This window comes from Molothrus aeneus, chromosome 2, assembly GCF_037042795.1.
Source record: "Molothrus aeneus isolate 106 chromosome 2, BPBGC_Maene_1.0, whole genome shotgun sequence".
Classification (NCBI taxonomy): domain Eukaryota; kingdom Metazoa; phylum Chordata; class Aves; order Passeriformes; family Icteridae; genus Molothrus; species Molothrus aeneus.
Window position 1 is genome coordinate 446,115 of NC_089647.1, and position 24,368 is coordinate 470,482.

The 24,368-nt window shown below is 49.7% G+C and overlaps 1 protein-coding gene across 1 annotated transcript; it reads left to right on the forward strand.

The window, feature by feature from the left end:
* Positions 1-389: 389 nt before the first annotated feature.
* Positions 390-24,157, forward strand: PGM2L1 (phosphoglucomutase 2 like 1). The gene is made up of 14 exons (XM_066571829.1): positions 390-698; positions 6,522-6,689; positions 10,204-10,310; positions 12,154-12,238; positions 12,868-12,951; positions 14,548-14,741; positions 15,441-15,630; positions 15,825-15,922; positions 16,691-16,871; positions 18,354-18,447; positions 18,847-18,976; positions 19,380-19,569; positions 19,760-19,893; positions 20,729-24,157. The coding sequence occupies exons 1-14, from the start codon at positions 588-590 to the stop codon at positions 20,829-20,831; spliced, it is 1,869 nt and encodes a 622-aa protein (XP_066427926.1). The 5' UTR covers positions 390-587; the 3' UTR covers positions 20,832-24,157.
* The last annotated feature ends 211 nt before the right edge of the window (positions 24,158-24,368 follow it).

Below are 24,368 nucleotides of genomic sequence, written 5' to 3' on the forward strand. Positions count from 1 at the left end.
GAGATCCCCCACTAATGGCTTTGGAATTGCCATCTGGAATCGCTTCTCAGCAAGCGGCGCACCCCCAAGGCGGCGCCCTATCCGCTGCCCTCCCGGGGGACCACAGGACGCTGTGGGCGCTGCCGGTCGGTCCCAGGGAGGGCTGTAGCCGTCCCTGGGGCCGGGCAGTGCCGGTCGGCGGGAGCAGGGCACACACGGGACATTTTCGGGGCGTTGTTTTCGCCCCGCGGCGGAGGCGGGACGCGAACCCCCGGTCCCCGCGGCCGGTGCCGCTCCCGGAGGCTGCCGGGAGTTGTAGTTCGCGCTGCGTGCCCGGCACCGCCCTGCGCGCGGCGGGGACTGCATTTCCCGTGGTGCCGCGCGGCGGGGCGCGGCCGGGGCGGGCGGGGCGGGGGCGGTCGCGGTCGCTCCCGTTAATCGCCGTTGCTCCCGTTAATCGCCGCCGGCAGCGATAAAAGCCGAGCCCCGGCCGCCCCTTGGCCTCCTCCGCCTCTCCTTCCCCGCGGGCGATGCGCGGTGCGGCGGCGGAGTGAAGGAGCGGCGCCTTCTCCGTCCTCATCCTCCTCTTCCTCCTCCCCGCCGCCACCATGGGCGACTGCGGTGCGCCCGGGGACGTGAACTCGAACGTGCTGGTGTCCCGCAGCACCGGGGACGCGCAGCTGGACAAGGCCGTGTGGCAGTGGCTCAGCTGGGACAAGGTGGGCGAGCGGCGACAGCGGCGATAGCGACAGCGGCGACACCGCCCGCGCCGCTCCCGGGGCTGCGGCACCGCCCGCCCGGGCAAAGCACGGCCCCGGCTCCGGGATGGGCACGGATGGGGGTCCGGGTACCTGGGGCACTGCCCGGCGCTCACCTGGGCGGGGGTTGGGTCATGCCGGTGCTCACCTGGGCAAGGATGGGGTCATCCTGGCACCTGGGGCACTGCCTGGTGCTCACCTGGGCGCGGATGGGCATGGATGGGGCCGTCCTGGCACCTGGAGCGCTGCCCAGCGCTCACCTGGGCGGGGATGGGGATGGTCGGTGCCATTCTGGTGCTCACCTGGGCATGGATGGTGCCATCCCTGCACCTGGAGCGCTGCCTGGCACTCACCTGGGCATGGATAGGCAGGGGGATGGTGCCATCCCGGTGCTCACCTGGGCAGGGGTGGGGCTGTCTTGGCACCTGGAGCACTGCCCAGCGCTCACCTGGGCGGGGATGGGGATGGTTGGTGCCATCCTGGCGCTCACCTGGGCGGGGATGGGGATGGTTGGTGTCCTCCCCGCACCTGGAACAGCGTGCCCGCCCCACCTGCTCCTCCTAGGGCTGGGTTAGCAGCTGGTTAAATGCTGTGTGAGTGTGTTTTCCTCTGCTGCCTGAGTTTAACCCTCCCCAGGAAAGGCACAGCCAGGGTCCAGCATTCCCGTTTTCCTGTCAGGAGCACTGCAGGCTCGGTTAATTTGGATTTAACCACCCAAACCCATGGAAACAGCGTGGTATTGCAGGGTGCTTTGCCTGTCCTGTGGTTGAAAGGGTTACTTTGGGTTTTTTGAGGGTTTTTTTTGTGGCTGGTTTGTCCAACCATTGAGGCCTGTGCTTTAAATAAATACCTTGATGCTGGGGGAGGGTAAGCTGCCAGTGCACCAGGGGTTTGGGCTTCTGGCTGCTTTTCCTTCATTTTTATTTTAGGTTTCTCTCTCCTGGGCCTCTTTTGCCTTTATTTTTATCAGCCACGGCAGGCAGTGTGTTGGCTCTGCTTCCTCTCCAGCTTCACCCTGCCAGGATCAAAGGGGGAAAGCTGCAGCAGGTGCCACCTGATGGCTCTGAGAGGAGCTCTCTCCTGCCTGGAAGTGTGGTTTATTCCTGCCTGGAAGTGTGGTTTATTCCTGCCTGGAAGTGTGGTTTATTCCTCCCAGCTCTGCAGAAATTAACAGGTGCCATCTGCACCTCCTGCACCCAGGGCTGCTGCTGCTGTGAAAATATCCGGGGGAGGGAAGGAGGGCAGGGAGGAAATAGCATTCCTGATAACACATGTGATAACCCAGCATGAACCCCAGTAAATATTTTATGTCTTGTGAGCGCAGTGAAAGGCTTTTGCTGCTTTTAGCAGGTTGTTTTGCCTTCCCTAAAAACGTGTGAGCTTCCACGGGGGTGGGGGAGGCCAGGGAATGTGGCAGGAGCAGGGATTGCTGCTCCAGTGCTCACCACAAACCTCTGCTGCTTATCAGCCTTGAGCCCCCCCTTCCCACCCCCAGCTTCCTGAGCTGCAGGGGTTTTTGGTGCCCCTGATAAAGGAAAAATCCATGCACTCCGTTCCCAGCTGGGGGAGGCCTCTGCCCTCCGGCTTGATTGGAAATTGCCGGCTGTAATTAATTACCAGGGCCGTGCTCTGTGTCCTCTGAGGTTTGGGTGTTGGCGCTCAGGAGGAGGCAGAGCTCCTGTGCAGCCCTCCTTGGTGAGGCGTGCCAGCATCTGGGCACTGTTCCCCACTTTCTCCCTTTAATTCCCCTTCTTCCACATCCTGATTTTCCTGCTTGTGCCTGGGGGTTCCTGGGAGGGTCTGGGCTGTGCCAGGCTGCTCGGAGCACACCTGGGCTGCCTGCAGGGGCTTGGGCTCCCGGAGGCTCTGCTGGAGCTCCCCGTGGGGGGAAGCCTGGGATGAACGACCCAGGAGCAGGCCCCACTCACTGCACCCTCCCCAAATTTTCCTAATTCGTGGCTCAGCGTCATTTTCTCAGTGGAGGGTTCCTCCTTGCTGGTAAGGTGCTTTTGGGATGTTCTTGTAATTTTTGTGGCTTTGGAGATGCTTTCCAAGAGGAAATTGAGTTGATAGCTTGAGACCAGTAACTTTCTCCAGCCGTTTGCCTTGCAATATTTTTGCTTGTTAAGGCTTTTAAGTGAATTTTTTAGGATAACATGGGGAAAATGAAGGCCGTGGAAAAATTCATTGAAGCTCGAACGAGCTTGAGGCTTTCCCCCTTCTTTCAGCTATGCATGCATAGTGTGTGCAAAACAGAAAGAATAAATTGCTGTGAGTAGTAAATTATTTTGACAGGGTATTAGCTTTGAAACCTAACTCTGGTGGTAAGTGCAGGTGATTAACAAGATTGGGTGTGAAAGAGCCATAAGAAATACTCATTAATGCCCCGTCTTTACTTTTCCACTTGTTCCAAATATTGAACCCTGGTGAGCCCCAAAAAGTGTGGGTTTTGCCCCAGCAGGTGACTGTGCAGTACATGGAAAGCTGCAAGTTTGGCAGAGAATATATATTTTTCCTTTCTGCTTAATAACAGTTCTTCAAGCCTTTCTGAAATGTGTTGCAGAGTCTCGTGCAGGTTGTGACCCCAGAGCTCTGCTTCTGGCAGTCACTTCTGATAAACAGTTGTTTTTTATATTTATAATGCAATAACTTAAATTATTTAAAGGATGCAAACAATCCAGGCAGGGCTCCTGGGGGACCTGCAGGGACGAGGAGCAGGGATACCCTGTGGCACAGCCAGCTCACCCAAAAACCCAAACACCCAGAAACCCAACCAGAGCCCTGTGCTGCTGTGGTTTTGTGCCCCAGCAGGGTGTGTTCCCAGGGCCACTGTCCCTTATCTGCCACCTCCTGCTGCAGCTGGACACCTCTTCCACAGGGAGCTGGGGGCTCCTGACTGGGGCCTTGGCCTGGCCTTTGTAGGCTGTGCTAAACATTTACAGATGTGTGCTCCACAGACACCAGGGGGGATGGATTAGGTGGGTGTCATTGTATAGATTGGGTCAGTATAGTTTATTTATTATATACACATTTATAGTGGGTCAGTATCATTTAGTAATTATGTATCATAATGTTATATATAATATTATATAATATATAATTTAGTTATTATATATAATATTTAGCTATTATATACTCATTTATATTGGGTCAGTATAATTTAGTAATGATATATACATTTATATTAGGCCAGTATCATATTATATACACATTTCTCTTGGGTAGGTGTCATTTAGTTATTATATACACATTTATAACAGGTTGGTATCATTTAGTTATTATATGTCATAATATTACATATAATTTAGTTATTATGTGTCATATTTAGTTATTATATACACATTTGTATTGGGTCAGTATAATTTGTTTGTTATATACACATTTATAACAGGTTGGTATAATTATTATGTACATATTTATATGAGATAGCCTAGATTTATTGTGTACATATATATGTATGTCTAATAGACATACACATATGTCTATTAGAGAGGTGTCATGTATTTATTTATTCCTGTATAATGAAGTTGAAGTATTCTTAGTGCTTGAGGAGGCTGATCAAGTAAACAAATGTCTGCATTTTCTACAGAAATTCTGGTGCTGATCGTATGGTTGGAAGGTGTGAATTTGGCCTAAAATCTCCAAGAAACTTTTCTTTTTTGCTCTTGGGAAGAGGAAGCATCACAAAAGCCCCTGTGAGCCCTCTGACCTGATGTCATAGCTGCCAAGCCAACCAGCAGAGCCCCCGTTTTTTGGGTTTTTTGGGGGGGTTGAGTGTCAGCAGTGTTGTGGAATTCCCAGGTCAGGGGGCAGACAGTGCTCAGAGCCAGGCTGGGCATTGCAGGAAGGGAAATCTTGGGCCATGTGGTGTGAAACTCCAGCTTGGGGTAAAAGGGCAGGCTGGGCAGCTGGGAAGGAGTAAAGGTGATGCCATACTGGGATTTTTATTCCTTAGGGAATTAATTAAGTAGCTTCAGTCAAAAATGCTCGTTAATCTATTTTTAAAAGACATGTTTGTGCTATTGCTGGAGCGCTGCCTGAGTTTTGCAGAGCTCCATGAGCTGTGGGATGTGTGATTTCTGTTCTGTTTCTGCAGGGGAGCGTGCAGTGTGCCCTGAAGAGCTGCAGAGGATGCTGTGTAATTTAATAACTGGGTTTTAAAGCCAAGCCCTGCACTGTCCTGGTGTGGAATGAGGTTTTCAATAGTCCTGCCTCAGACTCTTTTCACATCAGTCATTTGTTTTCTGGTTGGCTGCCTGTGAACAGCTGAGAGAGGGCCTTGCACTGTTCCGGTTTGATGCCTGTTGTGCCCCATTGTTGTTGTTTCTTTTTGGGCCTGTGTGGTGAGCAGTGCCTTGCTTGGATTGCCAGCCCATCCAGGAGCCTGGACAATAATGCCTTGCCTTTTATTTCAGAGCACACAGACATGAAAATAAGAAAGAAAAAGTTGTTTGGAATTCACATGTCTAGTGTGCACGGTCTGCTGTCAAGCTGCAGAAATAATTTCAGATTTCTCAGTGTGTTCTATGGATTATTTTTCCTCCTGCAGAGCCTCCCCCTGGAGTGTGCTTCCCAGTGCTGCCTGACCTCTGATTTAAATGTCAGGGCAGCTTCACCCCTGCCCTGCAGATGCCATCTGCCTTTTCTGACCTTTCCTTGCCACCCTGCTTGGGGCAGCACTGCTCTGGAGGGGCCCTTGTGGGGTGGTGTTTGAGGGTCCTCAGGATGAGGGAGGAGAGGAGAGTCTTGACTCCATGTCTCAGAAGGCTGATTTGTTGTTTTATGATGTATATTATATTAAAAGAAAATTATACAGTAGAAGAAAGAGAAAGGAGACATCAGAGAGCTAGCGAGGAGAGGAAAAGAATGGACAATAAAATCTTGTGGCTGCTCACAGCCTCGACACAGGTGGCTGTCATTGGTCATCAAGTAATAACAATTCACATGCTGGGTAAGCAGTTCTCCAAATCACATTCCAAAGCAGCAAAACACGGAGAGGCTGAAGCTTCCCAGCTTCTCAGGAGAAAGATCCTAGTGAAAGGAGGATTTTGATAAAACATGTGAGTGGTACCCTTGTGCCTCCAGAGCAGCGTTTTGCCCCTCTGCAGGTGCTGCTGTGTGAGCCCTGCCCAAGCTGGCTGCCCAGCAGGCAGGCTGGGTTGCTTGGTGGCCAGGTGAATTCAGTGTGAGCTGGATGGCTGAGGAGCAGACAGCAGAGGTGTGCAAAGCTGTGCTGGTGCTGTGGCTTTAGGGAAATCCTGCCTGAGCAGGGGGATCAGCCTGCGTGAGAGCTGCCCGCTCTGGAGGGGCTTAGGAGCCTGCTCCAGTGCAAGGTGCCCCTGCCTGTGGAATGGGCTGGTCTCCAAGGTCCCTTCCAGCCCTAACCATCCTTTGATTTCCAGGGTCTTACTGTGTCTGTTTCCTGTGGGTGGGGAGGAAGGAAATGCTGCTTCGAGGTTTGGGTTTTTGTCCATCCTCCAGGGGCAAAGGCTGGGAATGGAATTGTGTTATCTGCTTGGGAAAAACCTGTTCTAAAGGCTCTGCTCCTCACACAGAGGGCCTGGGAGGTGCCCTAGTGACCAGACAGCCACATCAGTGGCAGCAGGAGCTCTTGAATCCTTTGTTAATAAGGATAATGTGGGAATAATGGGAGAAGTGAGTTAGGGTGGAGGCCGGTTCATAGGATAGGAGGGGTTTGCCCTATGAATTACCTGGAACTGATGGGCATGCAGAGTTGAGCTCCTGGTTGCCAGCCCTGAGGGGATGCCTGGGTGTCTTTTGCAGAACCAGAAGACGAAGGAGCAGATTGAGAGCCTGCTGCAGGACGGGAAGCACCGGGAGCTGCGCGAGCGCCTGTGCTGCCGGCTGAGCTTCGGCACGGCCGGGCTGCGCTCGGCCATGGGGGCTGGCTTCTGCTACATCAACGACCTCACCGTCATCCAGTCCACACAGGTGAGCTCTGGGGGAGCCCCTGCCCCGGGGGGATCCTGCTGGGCTCAGCTGGGGCCCTGCTGGAAGCCCTGAGCTGGGATGCTGCAGCCAGGGGAAGCATGGGAAGCTCAGTGCTCAGAGGGATGAGGTGGCTTGGAGAGCTTGGGCTGGGCTGGAATTTGGCCAGTGCTCAGTCTGCCTCACAGCCCTGCACTGGAGATCTTATGAGCTGCCTTAAGCTCATAAGATATATCTATATATTTAATATATAAATACCTGTCTTTCTATATTATACTACAAAAATAAAGCAGCGAAAATAACCCACAGGAAAGAGGCGAAGCCCCAACCAAGCAAGCCTGTTCTTTTGTTTTCAGCACAAGTTGTGGGCATAGATGGGCTGAGTAAACGGCATAAACAGTTAATTTGTGCCCAGCCTTGACTGTTGAAAATAGCACGAGCTGGGGTATTTGGAATACTTGTGCTTGGGAAATCAATAAGATGTTTGTTATGACAAAAGTACTGCATTTTACCTATTTTGACAGATAGACTCCATTTCTATAAAAAGTATAATCAAAGGTGTTTTATGACATGGTTATGAAAGGGCTGGTAAAACGTCTCATTTGATACTATGCACCTGAGCTTTTCAGCTGGTTTCTCTTTGCAGGCTGATGCTCTCCCCTCCCTCAGGACATGTGACTGAAATGACAATTTCTCTTGGCCTAGGGTGGAGGGCTGTGCTTGGAACTTGGAACAGCTGGGCGTCCCCAAAGCTGTTTGACATTCTGTTGTCTGAGCTGTTACAACTGGAGCCCACACTCTTGTGGAGAGGCCAAATTCCAGGGCTGTTTTGGGAGGCTTTGTGTGGAAGTGCTGCTTTGAGACCCAGCCTTCCCTCTGGCAGCTTTGCTCTGCAGGATCTCCCTCCTTGGCCCTAAAAAGCTTCCTGTAGGTGTCTGACCTGCCAGCTGGACACATATCCTGGGATGGTGCTTCCTCCCCGTGCTGCTCCAGGTGTGCCAGCCTGCTCTGCCACAAAGGCTGCAGAGGCATCAGCAGCTCCAGCTGGACTCTGGATCAAGTGGGAGCAGATGGATGAAAGGGGTTTAAAAGTCAGTGTTCTGTTGCCAGGGGTGGGATTGTTAACAGCAGCCAGGCTGCTCAGAGAAGGCTGCTGTTTCCCTGGCAGCAGAGGGGGTTTTTGGGGTGATTTCCCTGCCCTTTGTGAGGCTGCTGGCTCAGAGGGAGGAGAATTCCCTTTTGCTGGGCAGGGCACAGCTGGCAGGCTCAGTTGGGTGGGCACTGCTGGTTTTTGGGAGTTTTAGCCCAGGGTGTGTGCCTCTGCTCCCTCTGCACAGCTGCTATTTTTGGTTGTTTATTAGAGCTGCAGATCAGGCTGGGGCACGTGGCCTCTGAGGGGTGGATTGGAGCTTTCTGCAGTTTGTGGAGTGAACTGCAGCACATCTCAGCCTTTTCTGAGCACTTTGAGAGGCTGAGGGCGGGAGCAGTCCTGCTGTGAGCATGGACAGCCCTGGGTTTGCCCTTGCCTGGGACAGGAATAACTGGCCAGTCAAATATCAGGCCTGTAATTAATACTTCCTTCAGTTAAAATAAGCTGTAGTGAAGTTGCACGTGTGTTCTGTGTCCTTCATTTGAGCTGGTTTTTCTGTCGTTTGACCTTTTTTCTTTTTTTTTCCATTGGATCTTCACTTGATTTGATTATATTGATATTATGAAAAGTCAGGTCCAGGAAGGCACAGAATATTCAGCACTTGCTGAGGACTCTGCTGACAATTGCAGGTTTTAAACTCCACATAAAGCCCTGATTCCCTGGCTTTTCTCCTGCTTTGATGCATGTCCAGGTGCTTCTATTAGTGGGAAAGGAACCTGTCACTGATCTGCACAGTGACAAAACCAGCCAGCTTTGCATCAAGGAGTTTGCTGCTGCTTAAAAAGCAAAGCTAAAGGTAAAAGATGAAAAATGTAAATGCTGGGCTTCATAAAGCTGTTCCTTCCTCTCTGGATTTCATCAGCCAAAAATCTTTGTTTTATTCTTCATACCATCACTGTTCCCTCACTTCTTTTGAACTTTTGAGCAGAAGGGACAGGCCATGCTGTGGATGTGGGCCTGCTCTTTTCCATGGATTTTGCATCAGGGAATCACCCAAACCACGCCGTGGGAGAGGCAATTGTGGTACTTGAGTCACCTGAGGAGAATTGTGGCTGAGATCTGAGTGCTGGCACCCGCTAATGAGCCATTAATTATCACCACCAGATGCACTTGTGCCTCCTTTAGAAGTGGTGGGGGTTTAATAGCAGAAGTAATTAGGGACACTATGAAAACCTGAGCCTTGTTAAGGGAAAATACAAATTCTTTAAATTGAGACGCTTTTCCAAGGGAGGAGTTAACCCCAGAGGTGCTGGGATTCCTCGCTGCCCTTGGGGCAGCTGGAGGAGGATTGGTGTGAGCTCAGGCAGAGGGTTTGGGCAGTGGAGAGGCTCTGCTTTCACTTCCTCACCGGCATTTATTGGTTTACTTTCTGCAGCGTTCATAAAGATGTTTGGATAGCAAGCAAGTCCCAAAGGACTGAGTTACCTTGAGCTATGAACCCTGGGGCTGAGCTTTAGGGGCTGCTTTTGAGCAAACTGCTCCATAGCTGAAAGTGAAGACATTGCTGTTTTCCTTCATACCAAATCTTAGCCTAAATAACGGCTCTGCTATAGGAAATGTGCTGTTCGTGTCTTCAGATGCTGTTCAAGTCAGCTTGAAGAGCTTTTCCCGTTGCTGTCTCCTCTCCTCGCAGCTGTGAGTGGAAGTTGTTGGCAGGGTGAGCACCTGGTGTGCTTTGGGTTCAGCGTGAAGGCGACTGCAGCAGGGGATCACAGCCTCCAGTCCTGCCGCTATTCAAAGGTTTCTCTTTGTTTCAAGAGTAAATATCTCCCTCTCTCTGTGTAAACAGGTCATGCTTTGGGGCATGTCCTTGGAGAGCCTGCTTGGACCTGATCCCCAAGGCCTTTCCCAGCCTTGACAATCTGGGGGCTGAAGGGCCAAAGCCATTTAAGAGAAGGGATCCTGGCTGAACTGCAGGCTGCCTTTCCAGACACCCAGAGAAAAGCATCCTGAAGGATTGCACCAATTACTGGCTGGGGGGAAAATCTGTTTAATGCTGGTACAGAGCTTCCAAAACATGGATTTTTCTCAATTCAGCCTTGAGAATATGATTTGAATAAACAAAGCACAGTATGGATTGAAAATGAGTGTTTGCTTCCTGAGGGTTTATTGTTGTTTTCCTGCTCTCTTTTATTTCCCACAAGTTTCTCTGGTTACTTGCTTTCTTTCAGTGACCACTGGGGGAAAGCCACTGCTGCTTTTGTGACTAATGTTTGAATAATCTTGTGAATATATTGATGTGTTTGAGCTGTGTTTTGCCTGCTGACATGATCCATCCTTTGTGCAAGATCGCCTTCAGTGTTTGTGTGTGCTGCAGCCCAGCTAATTCTCCTTTTCTTTTTTTTTCTGTTTTTTTCTTTTCTCCAGGGGATCTACAAGTACCTGGAGAGGAACTTTTCAGACTTTAAGCAGAGAGGCTTTGTTGTTGGATATGACACACGAGGTCAGGTCACCAGCAACTGCAGCAGTAAGAAGTATGAGTATTGATTACATCTGCAAGACTAGAAATGAAATTGTGGCTTTGAATGCTTTCTGTCCTGTCAGCACTTTCTCTTTTGGTTTGGGATGAGCTGGGCACACTCTTTCCTCTCCCTTAGTCCACTGGAACAGTAATGAGGAGAGGCTGGGACTAAATCCTTTGTTTGCCAGCTCAGGAGGAGTGTAGGGCTGCTTGCTCTCCACCAGGGAATTTACAGATTAAATGCACAAGAACATTAGGCTTAATGTGCCTGGAGACAAATTAGAACACGAAGGTAAATTCCCCTGGATATTAATGCCCTTTTGACACTCTCATTCTCTGGAACCTCACACTCGATTTAAGCTTGCCTGGGGGAGGGCAGTTCCACCTGCAGCCTGCTGTAACCCTGTGTATTCTCACTTTGAGGGGGTTTTACCTGGAATGCTCAAAATGTGGATGTCCAGCAGTGGCAAACTGTGCTCCTTGCAAGGAAAGGGGAGGAAACTGCTTCCCGAATTCTCTAAGGAATCTTAATCCCTTGTCACTGGGCAGCAAAACCCACGTGGGTGATGGCATGCTGTGCAAAAAAGCCAACCCAGTAGCCAATTAGTGCTTTGGTAAGGAGGAGTCAATTATTGCAGTTATTGTTGTAACTAACAGTTCTTTTTCTTTCGAAATGTAGTAGTGTTTAGTGTTTTGGGGGTGAAGCAGTCCCTGGTGCAGTAGAGCACAGAATGCAGTGAGTCTCCCCTCTCCCCTGGGGTGTGTGTGTGGCCCTTTTTCCCCAGGCCGTGTGGGTTAGGCACAGTCTGGAAATGAGGAGCTGCAGGAGTGGAGTTCCTGTTCAGCCCCCCACAGCCTGGCATGGAGCCTGCAGGGTCACAGAGGTGTTTCTCCTGTCCAAGCAGCACCTCAGCTCCTGACTGTGTGTGCTCCCCCCATCCCCAGAGCTGGAATCCAGCTGAGCTCCCCCAGAGGTGTTCCCAGAGGGAGCAGAGTGCTGTCCCAGCACTGTGGGCAGCAGGTCACCCAGCTGTGTCCTGTGAACCAAGCAGAATTCCAGTGGCTTCAGCTCCCAGCTGAGCTTTCAGACCCTTCCAGGTGGTCTCAGGTGGCTTTTGGCAGCTGCTGCAGGGGAATTCTGAGTTAGAGAGGCTTGGGTTGCTGGTGATGGAGAGAGGGAAGTCAGTATTGGTGCCTGTCTGTGAGAGCAAGGTGAGCTTACACCATTCAATATCTGCTCTGCTTTGCCTCTGAGACTTCCCTTTATCTCCTGAGCTGTGCAAAAATGTTTGGTATCAGTTACCTGGAAGAGAATGAGCCTCCCTGGTGCTTGAAAGTTTATAATAGTGAGAGTTTGTGATAGTTTATAATAAATAGTTTATTAAGTTTACTATAAAGTGAGAACTCTGGGTGCTGTTCCTGTTCCTAAACATTCTGGAATGAGGGGTGCTGCTGTGCAGGGATATTTTTTAGGAGTAGCTCTGCTTCCTGGGCATGGTGTGGAGCTGCTGGGCAGGGCTGGCAAAGGAGCTCAGTGTGGCATTCCCAACCCTTTCCCAAAGCTGCTGCTGCAGACATCTGGTGCTTCAGACTCCCTGGGAAGCTGGGTCTGTCCTTGAGCAGAGGATGTGTGTTGTGTGTGGGATATCTGCTTGGTTTAACGGAGGGGCTGCAGTGCTGGCTCCCATTCTGCAGCCTGAGAGCTCTGACCCTGACTGTGCCATTTGTAGGATACCACTCCAGGCAGAGGCCAAAAAGCAGTGGCGTGCCTCAGGAAACAAGTGCCTGGAGGTGGCAGGGGTTCCATCTGGCTGTTGGGCTGCCCTGACTGAATATTTCCTTTTTCCCCTTGGTAGGCTTGCAAAGCTCACTGCAGCGGTCCTGCTGGCAAAAGATGTGCTTGTGTACTTCTTCTCCACCTATGTCCCTACCCCCTTTGTGGTGAGTCACCTTCTCATCCTGTTGTTGCAACACACAGTTATGGGAGTATTTGAATTTACTGGAAAAGAGAGCTAGAAATTTCCTTAAATTCTGTTATTTAACAGAAAAATAGAGGCTGCTTGGTACACATGGCTCCTCAAGGAGGCTGTAACAGGCAAATTCCTCAGTGCCTCTGCTTTTAATGCCTCAAAACCAAGCTCCCCTGGTCACAGCAGCTTTTCCTTGCATGGCTTTAAATCCTTGCTTGTATTCCATAAGTGTGCTGTGTGTCCTGTGGACCTTGCTTTGAGGGATGGACTGGAATGCCTGGGGGAGCCTGTGACTGGTTTTCCAGCAAGCCTTTCTGTGAATCCCTCTGTTCTGTGTCCAAGGGCTGCTGTAATCTGAGTGCAGGCTTTCAGGTGGCCAGTTTAGGATTGCATTTTTAAATAAATTAGAAAATGTATTAAATAAAGAAGCACGTTTGTTTTTGTGGAGCAGCGTTAGCTAGCGCCGGCTCTGTGCTGCAGGAGGCAGGGTGTTGACCTGTGTGGCTTTCAGCTGGGCTGGTGCAGGGCTGGGGGCGCCCCTGGCTGCTGTGGCAGGGTGTGGGGCAGAGCTGGGCTGAGCTGTCCCTGGTTCCCTTGCAGCCCTACGCCGTGCAGCAGCTGGGCGCCGTGGCTGGGGTGATGATCACAGCCTCCCACAACCGCAAGGAGGACAACGGCTACAAGGTGAGCGAGCCCTGAAACCCATCCAGTGCCACCTTCCCATGGGCCAGGCTGCTCCCAGCCTGGCCCTGGAGCCCTCTGGGATGGGGCAGCCCGTGCCAGGGCTCCCCTTGTTGTGTGTGTGTCCATTGGAAGGATAAGTTAGGTGAAATGATTGATCCTCCCACAAGCTGACCCACTCGTCCGTGGTGAGAGATAAGGGCACACAGTTTGTGTGTCTTGGGCATCAATCTGCAGTGACATTCCACAGAGTCTAATCAGCAGCTGAAGAAGTGCCCCAGCACTTGGTGTGTTTGCAGCTGAGCCTTAGAACTCACTTTAGAACTAACCAGGACTGAGGTGGATTCATGCACACTGCAGGGCACAGTGCTGAAGGTGGGAACGATTGAAGAGTGGATTCATAAAACACAGGAGCCTTGGTTTTATTGGTTTTTTGCCCTGGTTTTCTGGGCACTGAAGAAGGGTGGGTGGCTTCCCTTGGCAAGCTTGGGACAATAAAACCATCCACAATAGCAAGTGCAGTGTTTTAACTGAGCATTTCCTTCCTCGGCTCTATAAGAAGCTGAACTGAACTCTCAACTTTAGCTGAGCATTCTAGAAGCCCTGTGGCAGGTCGGTGAGTGATGGCCATGTGAGGGAAGGCAGAGAGAGCTCCTGGGGGTGCTTGAGCTGCTCTTGCCTTCCCTGGAGCCATAGTGAAGCTCTTCACCAGCCTTGGTTTGTGCTGAGCTGGAGCAGTGAGCAAGGAGAGAAGCCACAGGCATTTCCCAGTGTGCTTCATTTGTCAAGAAGCAATTTGATGTTTGTGTCTTCTGATGCAAACATACCAGAAGTTTGCAAACTTATCATCAGTCCACAAAGAAGTGAGCAGCAGTTTGCTTCTGCCAGGACCCTGGTGTGTTTCCTGGTCTTTCCCAAATTCCCCTGTGGATTTCAGCAGGTTCTGAAGGTTTTGGGCAATGCCAGCTGGAGGTGACAGACCCAGAGGTGAGGAGGCAGAGGCAGATGATGTGAGCAGGGTCTGGCCCATGAGCTCAGCCAGGCTGTTGGCAGCAGAGTGTGGGAAAAGTGGCCTCTAAGTCTTTAACAAAGGCTTTATTAGAGCTGGGTTAGATCTGGAGTTTCCACTCTGGAGGGTGTTTCCAGCTGAGAGATTAGGGCTGTTGAGCTGTGGAAAAACACAGACCTTGGCACCCTGCTTATCTGCTTTGCTCTGGGTTCAAACCCAAGCTGTGTTCCTTTCTCCAGAGGAATGCCAGCCTTGGGGAAGGTGATGTTTTCCCACTGTTACACTTTGCACAGCACTCCCAGATACGAGTGCCTGCTTTTGGTTTCTCACATCCTGATATTTCAGCTGTGATAGTTCAACACCAGCTTCTGTGAAAACAGTTGTGCTGCTGTGTTAGCTCCATTTATCAGTTGTGAGCTCAGGAGTTCATGCTGGATGACTCCAGATGTCTTGAGAATCAAGCCAGTCAGATGCTGAGTCCTCTGTATGGCTTAGGCAGAAAGTAGGTGGAATCCTCCAGCTCAAAGAATTTATCAGGTTAATAGTCTTTGCAAATAAACTGAGTGTTGTTTTCCTTCCTCTTACCCCAGGTTTATTGGGAAAATGGAGCACAGATCACCTCTCCTCATGATAAGGAAATTATAAAATGCATAGAAGAGTGTGTGGAGCCATGGAATGGCTCTTGGAACGAAAATCTGGTGGACACCAGTCCCCTCAGGCAGGATCCTCTGAAGAAAATTTGTGACAGCTACATGGAGGACCTGACCAAGATCTGCTATCATAGGTATTGTATAAAGCAAAAAGTTATGTTTTTAAGTAAGCTGTGGGCTGCATGTGGGAAAAACTGACTGCAGACAGGCCTCCCTGTGTTGTCTGAGGTGTCCTCAAATTCAAGGGTCACCATCCTCAGGGTTATTATTATTATATCTATCATTATTATTATTATCCTATCATTATTATTCTCAACCTTTTGATTGAGAATAATAATGAGAATAATCTGCCTTTGGGAATTAAGGTGAAACATCCCAGTGGAAACCATTTGTTGCAAGCGAATGTGCTCTGAGAGTTCTGAATAAAATGCTGAAATTCAGAGTAAAAGTGAGGTGCACATGCATAAAAAGATTCAGTCTGAAGGTTAGGTGGGGCAGAGGATGAGAATGAAAGGAGGAGGACGGATGGCATGAAGCAGAGCTGGAAATAACATTTTAAGGTGGTGGAAGAGCTTGAGTTTGATGTAGAAATCAACAGTTTATTCTTGGGAGACTTTGATCTGTTTCAGCAGAAGGTAAATACTTCATCTTCCAGGAGAAGCAGCTTTAACCCAGCGATTTCTAGTGCAAAGTAAGCACTCTGACCGATTCCTTTGGAATTAATGCAGCAATCAGCAGGGCAGTCCACAGGGGAATTGCGGTTGGCTTTCCTTTCCCTCACAAGCAGCCTTGTTGGAGAGCTGGGATCCTGCTGAAGCTGTGTTTCCCTGCAGGGAGCTGAATGTGCAGAGCAGTCTGAAGTTTGTGCACACCTCCTTCCACGGCGTCGGCCACGACTACGTGCAGCTCGCTTTCCAAGCCTTTGGCTTCCAGCCCCCCATCCCAGTTCCTGAGCAGAAAGATCCAGACCCCGACTTCTCCACTGTCAAGTGCCCCAATCCTGAGGAAGGAGAATCTGTGCTGGTATTCTGGTTTCTAATTCAGCTGATTTCTATGGGGAAAAGCAAACTGAGAGGGGAGAGAGCAGGGGGAAGCTGCTTTCAGCTATGGGAAACCCATGGGGGGTTTTTCTTTCACTGGGTGTTAGGGGTAAGTGGGAAGGTTGGGGGTTTATTCACTCTCACATTTTGGTTTTTTTGTCCCTCCTTCTCCCCCAGGAGCTGTCACTGAGGCTGGCAGAGAAAGAAGGTGCCAAAATAGTGGTGGCCACTGATCCAGATGCAGATAGACTGGCAGTGGCAGAACAGCAGGAAAAGTGAGTGGTGGGACCCTTTCTTGTGTCTTCCTGCAGAAAAGGTGGTGACAGTCACAGAACCTCCCCAAATTGCCAGTCACAAGCCTTCAATCCACTCTTTTCCTTTGTCCTTCGAGTTTTATCCTTTGGTATTGCTCCAAATGCATTTTAGATCAATTCACCCAGCAAAGAGTAGATTAAATACTTGCTGGTGTAATAGTAAATGGCCAAACAAAGCTGAGCTGAAAACTGAGTGGTTACTTAAGGCAGTAAAATCATTTGGCTTGCTGTGTTTTCATTTATATCAGGCAAACCTTCCTTGGCAGTTGTCATGGACTTTTTTGGTGGAGTGGGGTTTTTTGTTTGTTTGTTTTGTTATTTTGAATTTTAATCTTTTGTTTCCCCCTGCTTGTTCATACTGAACAGAAGTTATTTTCCTCCCACTAACAGGCCCCAATTCTGATGGCTGTGTAAGTGAAAGCTGCCTGCAATGTTCAGGTTGCCTAGACTGCTCTGTGTGGATCAGTTCTAGACTGCTCTTGTGCTGCTGGCTCATCCAGGCTGTGCCAGAGGGGAGACCCTGGGGCTCTCTTTGGGCCCTGGCCTTGTAAATCCCTGAGGTGTGATGGGTGTGGAGTCTGTCAGTAGGGTGGCTTTGCCTAGAGCAGCTTGGCAGTGCTGTGCTCACATGCCCTGTTGAGGGACTGCAGAAATCCTCTCGCCCAGCCCTGACCTTGCCTCTCTGGGTGCTGAGGGCCTTCAGCAATCCTCCCTCGCCTCTCCCCACAGCGGCTGCTGGAAGGTGTTCACGGGCAATGAGCTGGCGGCCTTGTTTGGCTGGTGGATGTTCTCCTGCTGGAAGCAGAACTGCTCCCAGGATGCTGACGTGAGCAATGTCTACATGCTGGCAACCACGGTCTCCTCCAAGATCTTGAGGGCAATTGCCCTTAAAGAGGGGTTTCACTTTGAGGTGAGTGTGGGTGCTGTGGTGCTGTCTCCATCCAAGGCCCTGCTGGTGGCCTCACGGGGGGAAGGGTGGGCAGGGGACATGGCATCCAGGCTCCTGGCTGGGAGCTGTGAGGGGTTCCAGCTTGCAGAGGATGTTCCTCCACCCACACAAGCCTGACTTCAGCCTCCTCAGCCTTCTGGGACTGGGAGATCAGCGTGGGCAAAGCTCAGTCCCAGGGACACGAATGAACACCTGGATTGCAGATAACCACAGCTAAGGTATTCCTGTTATCTGAAATCCCTCTGAGTGAGAGAAGGGGATTTGTGCAGCCTGCCCTGCTCACTCTGAGTGTTGTGGGTTTGTAAGGAGCACTTGGAGGTTACACCATGGCCCTTCAGGTGCCCTGTGCCAGTGGGTTTTGATTTTGGGTTTACTTCAGGCAGAGGAGCTCCTGTGTTCAGACCTTTAATGCATAGCTTTGTGAAGAACTTGCTAAAAAAGAAGCTTGGGGGTCTTCCCCCCCAGACTGACAGTTTAGCTCCTGCATCCAAATTAAATCTGATTTATGTTGGATGTTAGCCAGAAGAGAGCCAAGTGCCTGAAATCATGGCACAAACATAAAAAGGGCCAGGCCTTGTTTATACGTGTCTTAATTAAATCCATGTGCAATAGGAATAAATGTTTTGCCAAAAAATGAGGAATTTAAAATTGAAAGCAGCTCTGAGAACCATTTTGAGTGACTGGCCAGATAATCAGGGCGAATGTCAGTTCTCTGTAGTGGATTTGGTTCTCTAAATACTGTTTGTTTGTTGTTTGTTGTTTTTTTTTAATTGAAAAAGGCCATACTTAACTGAAAGAAAAAAGAGGAACTAGGAATTTACAGAACCTCTTGGCCTTCTCTAAAAGCTTTCCTTCCTTTTTATTTGTAACTTCCTTCTCTCCAAGAAAAGCTGTTTCCAAGCTTTTGGCTGCTTTTGCATGATTTATGTAAAAACCCCCAGAACAGTGCTCTCCCCTCCCAGCAGCTAAAAGTGTAACTCTTATATTTCTGTAGCTTTTCCCCCTGAATAACTGTGTCTCATCTGATGAGCAGCACAGCCCCTGACACACTTTTGCCTTGGTTTGGTACTCGTGTCCTACTTGAGTATCCACTAGGAAAATCCTTTCCAGTGGCTCTTGGCCTTGGACTCCTCATAAAACTGAAGATATGACTTATCTGATGCTTCTTTACTGTCCCTATTCTACTTGTCAATTTATTAGATTTAAATTTAAAACACTTCAAAAAGAACCCAGAGAAACATCCCTTAGCTTTAGTGTTTTGACTCTGCAGCCGTCTTTCCCATTGACCCTAAAATTCAAAATATATTATGTGTTCTCTTTGGTGTTTTGGTTTTTTTTTTTAGTCTGAACTGAACAGTGGCTATACTTTTTTTTTTTCTTTGAATTGAATCTAAATTGAAAATACATATTCTAAGCACTCCCTTTTTTCCCCCCCTTTTTTAGGAAACACTCCCTGGTTTTAAATGGATTGGAAGCAGAGTGAAGAATCTCCTAGACAATGGCAAAGAAGTTCTCTTTGCATTTGAGGAGTCTATTGGTATGAGTGCTGGTATCCCTTTAAATTGTTGAGAACTGAGGGGGGACGTGACTAGGAGGGACTGATCTTAGCTATGAAATAAAACACACAGAAAATGTACTTTATTTTTATCCTAATAGCTTTGATATTTTACTCTCATCAAATTGACTTGCCAACTCCCATGATAAATTGTACCTGACTTGCTGATTCTGGTGTTTGCTTATCTTTCCAGCCCTATAACCCCCAAAATCATTAGGTTAGATGAGAAATCATTGGATTTCTGCTGCATAAGCCGCAATAAAGCAGCCTCCATGTCCTGGCCAATTTTCCTTTGCAGGATCAAAGGTTAGAGCTTCAGTCAGATCAATCAGAGTGATAATCTGTCAGGTTACTTTCCCACCATCCCTTTTTTCTTCCTAGGCTTCATGTGTGGCACATCAGTGCTGGATAAGGATGGAGTGAGTGCAGCTGTGGTCATTGCAGAAATGGCAACTTACCTGCAGAGCCAGGGCCTGACCCTGGCACAGAAACTCGTTGACATTTATGAAATGTGAGTGGTGGCTTTCATCAGAATGTTCTACACTGCTGTTCTGGAGCTGGGAATCATCTGAGGAATATTTATTTAAATATGAGTAAATGTTTGTGTCCCTCAGATGCTTTCACATTGTAACTTGCTTTGGGGTTTTTTGATGTAGGATGGATTAGAGCCCATCATAGCTCATATCACAAGGGGCTCCAGGAGGGCTGGAGAGGGATTGGGACAGGACACAGGGAATGGCTTCCCAGTGCCAGAATGGATCTGTAACAGAGCAGGAAGGAATGGCTAGGGATGCAACCCCAGAAATAACACAAGGGTGGTGTTTGTCAGCATTAAGCCCTGTACCGAGATCTTTTGGGTACAAACGAGCCCCAACCCTCTGAATGTCACAATGAGAGCATCAATGTGTTTGCAGGTATGGGTATCACATCTCCAAGACCTCCTATTTCCTGTGCTATGACCCTGCCACCATCAAGAGGATATTTGAGAGGCTGCGGAACTTCGAGGGCCCCGAGTCATACCCCAAGTGCTGTGGGGCTTACAGCATCCTGCACGTCAGGGACATCACCACAGGCTATGACAGCAGCCAGCTGAACCACAAGTCTGTGAGTTCCAGGGTGTTTGTGCAGGGCAGGGGTGCACAAACCCAAATGCACCGGGGAGGAGGCAGACGGGGAACACGGTGCTCACTCTGAGGCACTGGCCGCTGCTCACTCGCTGATGCCGGTGCTGCTGCAGCTCCTGAGCTCCCAGGGGCTGCTGCAGGGGCGCTGAGGGGCTGCTGCTGTGTTGCAGGTGCTGCCAGTGAGCAAGAGCAGCCAGATGATCACCTTCACCTTCCAGAACGGCTGCGTGGCCACGCTGCGCACGAGCGGCACCGAGCCCAAGATCAAGTACTACGCCGAGATGTGTGCTCTGCCCGGGCACAGGTCAGTGTCCCCAGCCTGCTGCTGCCCTCAGCAGCACACCAGCAGGGGGCCCTCAGCATCTGCTGCAGCAGGATTCTCTAACAAACCCAGTTCCCCCGTTACTTAGGGTTAAAAAGCGTTCAGGTGACAAAATCACAGGGTTGTTCAGGCTAGGAAAGCTCTCTGAGGTCAGAGGCCAGCCTGTGACCAACCCTCACCTTGTCAAGGGGGCCAGGGTGTCACGTCCAGGCTGTTGTCCCTCTGCTGGAGTTGTGCTGCTGCTGGTGGGTGTGTTTGCAGCCAGGTGGGCTCCCACTGCCTTTGGGAATCTGCTGTGTTACCCTGAGCTGCAGGAGAACAGCCAGGTGCTGTTCACCTGGGCCGAGCCACTTCCAGTTTAAAACTGGGGGGGAATCCAGGGTGTGCTTACACCACAGAAACCTCCTCTTCATGATTATGGAATCATGGAATGCTGTGTGTTGGAAGGGACCCTAAAGACCATCTTGTTCCACCCCTCTGCACCTTCCACCATCCCAGGTTGCTCCAGCTGGGCCTTGGACACTCCTGGGCAACCTGTGCCCGGGCCTCACCACCTGATTATTGCAGTATTAATTGAAATTAATTTAAAGGAGAAAAAGGCCACTAGAGGGCTCTGGGCACCATCTTTTCAAGTCCCTTCCAGCCCAAGCCATGATAATCCTGCTGGAAAGGAGCTTGTTAAAGCAGGAGTCTCCACACCTGGAGGGGTGGGAAACACATCAGAGCAAGTCCATCCCCATCAGCTCTCACTGTGTGTTTGTTTGTTTAACTTTGGGCATTTCCCAGCCCTCTGACCTGGGCCTGTTGTCTCCTGCAGTGACAGAAGCGTGCTGGAAGAAGAGCTGCAGAAGCTGATAGAGGCTCTGATTGAGAATTTCCTGGAGCCTGCCAAGAACGGGCTGACCTGGCGCTCTGCGTAGAGCCCGAGCCAGGGGAGGCTTTGAACAAAGGACCCAGGAGCAGAACCAGTCTCATCTCTGTGTCTGTGTGTGTGTGTGTTTGAAACAGCTGCGTTCTTTTTCTGTGCAGAAGAAGCTTTCTTTTGTCAGGCTTTTCACCAAACTGGGATAAGGAGAGGAGGTCAGAGGAAAGGGGGGGATTTATTGCTGCAGTTTTCAGTCCTTTTGACCAAAAGTTTAATTAGCCCACACCAATGCAAATGAACTGCCCGAGTACCTTTTGAGACAGCTGAGCTTAGCTGCCACATCTTGTCTTAAACTCAGTTCAGGTACCTGAAACACCTCTTTTTTTGTGTGAGAAAAGGTTTTAAAGTTTTAAAGGAGTGATCACTCCACACTGACAGCAAAGGCTGCTTCTTCCCTGCAGCTCTGAGACCTTCCATTCAGGTCTGCACTTCCAAAAGCATCCAAGCAGAGCTCAGCATTTCTTGTGTAGGCAAATTGTTGGCATTTTTCAGCTACCTAAGAATTCTTCTGTTGGTGAAGGTGTTCTTGGGCATTGTAGCTTTCCTCTGTGTGTCTTAAAATAATTAGCAGTGAGACAATAGTGGCAACAGCTGCAGCTTGGGGTTGGAATTGCTTGGTGCCTTTCCAAGGCTTCCAAAGGAGCAGGAACTTGGTCATTCCTTGGTAAAATTGCCCCTCCTGACTACCACAGGCTCTGTAGCTACTTTTTTCCCCACATCTCTGCAGGGTCTTAAGCTTTCTTGATTTTCTGTATCCATTACTTAATTTAAATGTTAGTCAGTGACTTTTTGGTTTTTGCTGGCTTGTATTTATATTGTCTGTGTATTTAAAAAAAACCAACAAAACAACAAAAAGAAAACCAAGGAAGAAAGTGAAGATAAGACTAACACAGTTACTAAATTGTGATTTCTTAATTTTTTTTTGTCATGTACTGTCAGGTAATTTGTTAGAATAGCACTTTGCAAATACTATTATTCAAGGGTAAATTTTTAACAGCTTCTCTCATTTGTTTTTCTCCCTTTGCTCAAATAGCAAGTGGGACTTGAAATCACATTTTCCAAAAAAACCCACCCAAACCAATACTCAAGTTCTCCCTGTGGCTATATTGGATTTTGGGCAAGAAAGGCCCTGTTTTGGCCCAGGGGAGCTGGTTCTGGAAGCTCCCTGCTGTCACTGGCAGCAAGTAAAGGGCAGCAGCAGCAATTCAGTGCTGGGTTTTACCTGTGTGGAGGTGATGGGAGGAGAGCCCAAGGTGCCCTGGAGTTGAAGCTGTTGTTTTGCCACTATTGCTGCCTCTCCAGACTGATCCTCCCTCTGCTGGTGCCCTCGCAGCTGGATGCCACAGGATGGCACAGGGTGGGTTTGTTGGTGTGTGTTGCCTCTCCATGGCTTCAGAGAGCCCTGAGGTTTGGGGGTTTCCTGCTGCCAGCAGCTTTGCACTATGTCCATGGAGAAGTATTTCAGTGTCCGTGAATGTACATGTTCTAGAGAAGGTCTGTGTTGCACAAGTTCTGACCTGTCACTGCTATTTATTTATTTTTTATGTTAAGAGAGAGCATCTCTGAATTGTTCTGCCAGTGAGTGAAATGTATCTCATGCCAAAAGCTTGGGTTTCTTCTACCTTGACTGTACATTTGACTGACATGGTGGGGAAAATAGGCAAACCCAGACACACTCAGAGGATGCTTTTGTTGTTGTCTGTGCTGGCTAGGGCTGGGCAGGCATTTCTGACTGCTGCTTTGCCCTCAGCTCTCCCAGACAGGGGGCAGATCTGGATCCCCACTGCACTGAACTCGAAGGAGCTCTTGCCATTGCTTCCACTGGCAGCAGAGTAAACCCTGAGGCGTTGAGGGTTTTCTTCTCCAGACAGTGAAGAGAACAAGTGACTTGGGACATAATTTTGAACAAACACTGTAAAAAGCATAGTGTGTGTGTGTGCGTGTGGTGAGCCCAGCTGTGTTATTGTGTCTTGTGAGTGATGGCTGTGCTCCTACAAAGAGCAGGGATCTGCAGCTTCCCAGAGACCTGCTTTGTGTCTCTAGGCAAGCGCTAGAAACGGAGAAAATGTTTTCAAAGCAGCGTTGTTAGAAGCTGTTCCTAGGCTAACTATGCTTAATTAAGGAAGAAAACCCAGCTGTGGGGTGTTTTGTGTCTGGGATTTTCCCCATGGGTAGGTCTGTCAGGGAGCTGTAGCTGTGGTGATGCTTTTGGGAGGACAGCAGCAGGCACAACGTGTTGAATGTACTTTCAGGGTATAATTACTATTTGCTGTTTTGAAACTGCTGCTACTGTTGTTTTCCTACTGTATTGGAACTGTTTGATATATTTATATTGTTCCATTTGTGGAACTCCTTTATCTCCCCGCTCTGATCTCGCATCCCTTACTTCTGTTACCGTGAAGGACTGGAATTCTCGTTTCCTTGCCCTGTAACTTTGTAATGCATCGTGGTAGAGTTCACTTGGTTTGTGCACAGCCTTCCTCGAGTTGTCAGCTGTTCTTTCCCACTCTCAGATAAGAACAAAGGCCTTTCTGACCCGAGTACAAAGCAGGTCACAGATCAAAGGGCGCCGTGGATGTTGTTTCTGAGGTGCTCCCAGGTAAAACACACCTTGTCAAAAGCTGGGCAGTGGCCGAAGCTGTGGTCATACAGCCAGTGTTGGATAAAATCCAGGGGGCTGGGGTTTGTCCCCAGGTTTGCTCTCTGGTGAAGCTGTGTGTCCATGGGCCTGGGACAGGGGCTCTCAGAGTTGTGGCTGGCTACCTGCATGCTCACATCCCTGCTGTTGCTCCCTGGCTCAGCACTCTGGGTGCCCTCCCTGCCAGGCTCCTGAGGGGGGGGTTTCCAGCCCCCATTTCCTTGCAGAAGTGTTTGTGTGACACTGGTGGAAGCCAGGAGAGCTGGGATCTGTCCCTTGGGCAGGGTGGGATGTGTGTGCTGCCTTAGGAAGCACCTGGATGGTCTCTAATTTTAAAACTGGTATCACTTTGTTTTGTCTTCCCCTTTTTGTCCTCTCCCCAGCTAAGAGAGGGCTCCTTGCATGGTGGCACTGAGTGGTTACAGTCCAGCTTGATTCCCTCTGCTCAAAAATGGCTTTGTACAGGTGACTGAAGCATCTCAAGTTGCATCATTCCCCTTGCCTGGAAGCTGGGGGAGTTCTGGATCTGTACTGCTGTTTACCTGGTGTCTGTTCTGTAAAACTGGGGCGTATTACAAATACAGAGTGAGAATTTGCACTTTTCTGAAGACTTTCTGTGTACTGCTATGTGGATTTAGCTGAATGAAGTGTTAAGTAATAAACTATTCCCTTCGTAGTCTCAATCCAGGTTTCCTTGTCTTCTTTAGCCAAACACTTCTGCCCTGGAAGCTGAGCTGGGCTTGGAGGGGTATCCATGTGCCATGGATAAGGCCTGAGAACAAGAGACTGCTCAGAGCCTCCTGCTTTTGGTGGCACTGAGCTGTCCCTGATGGTGGAGGGTGTCTCTGGGCTGATGGGCACCGCAGTGTCCCCTCAGTGATGGCTGCAGCCTTC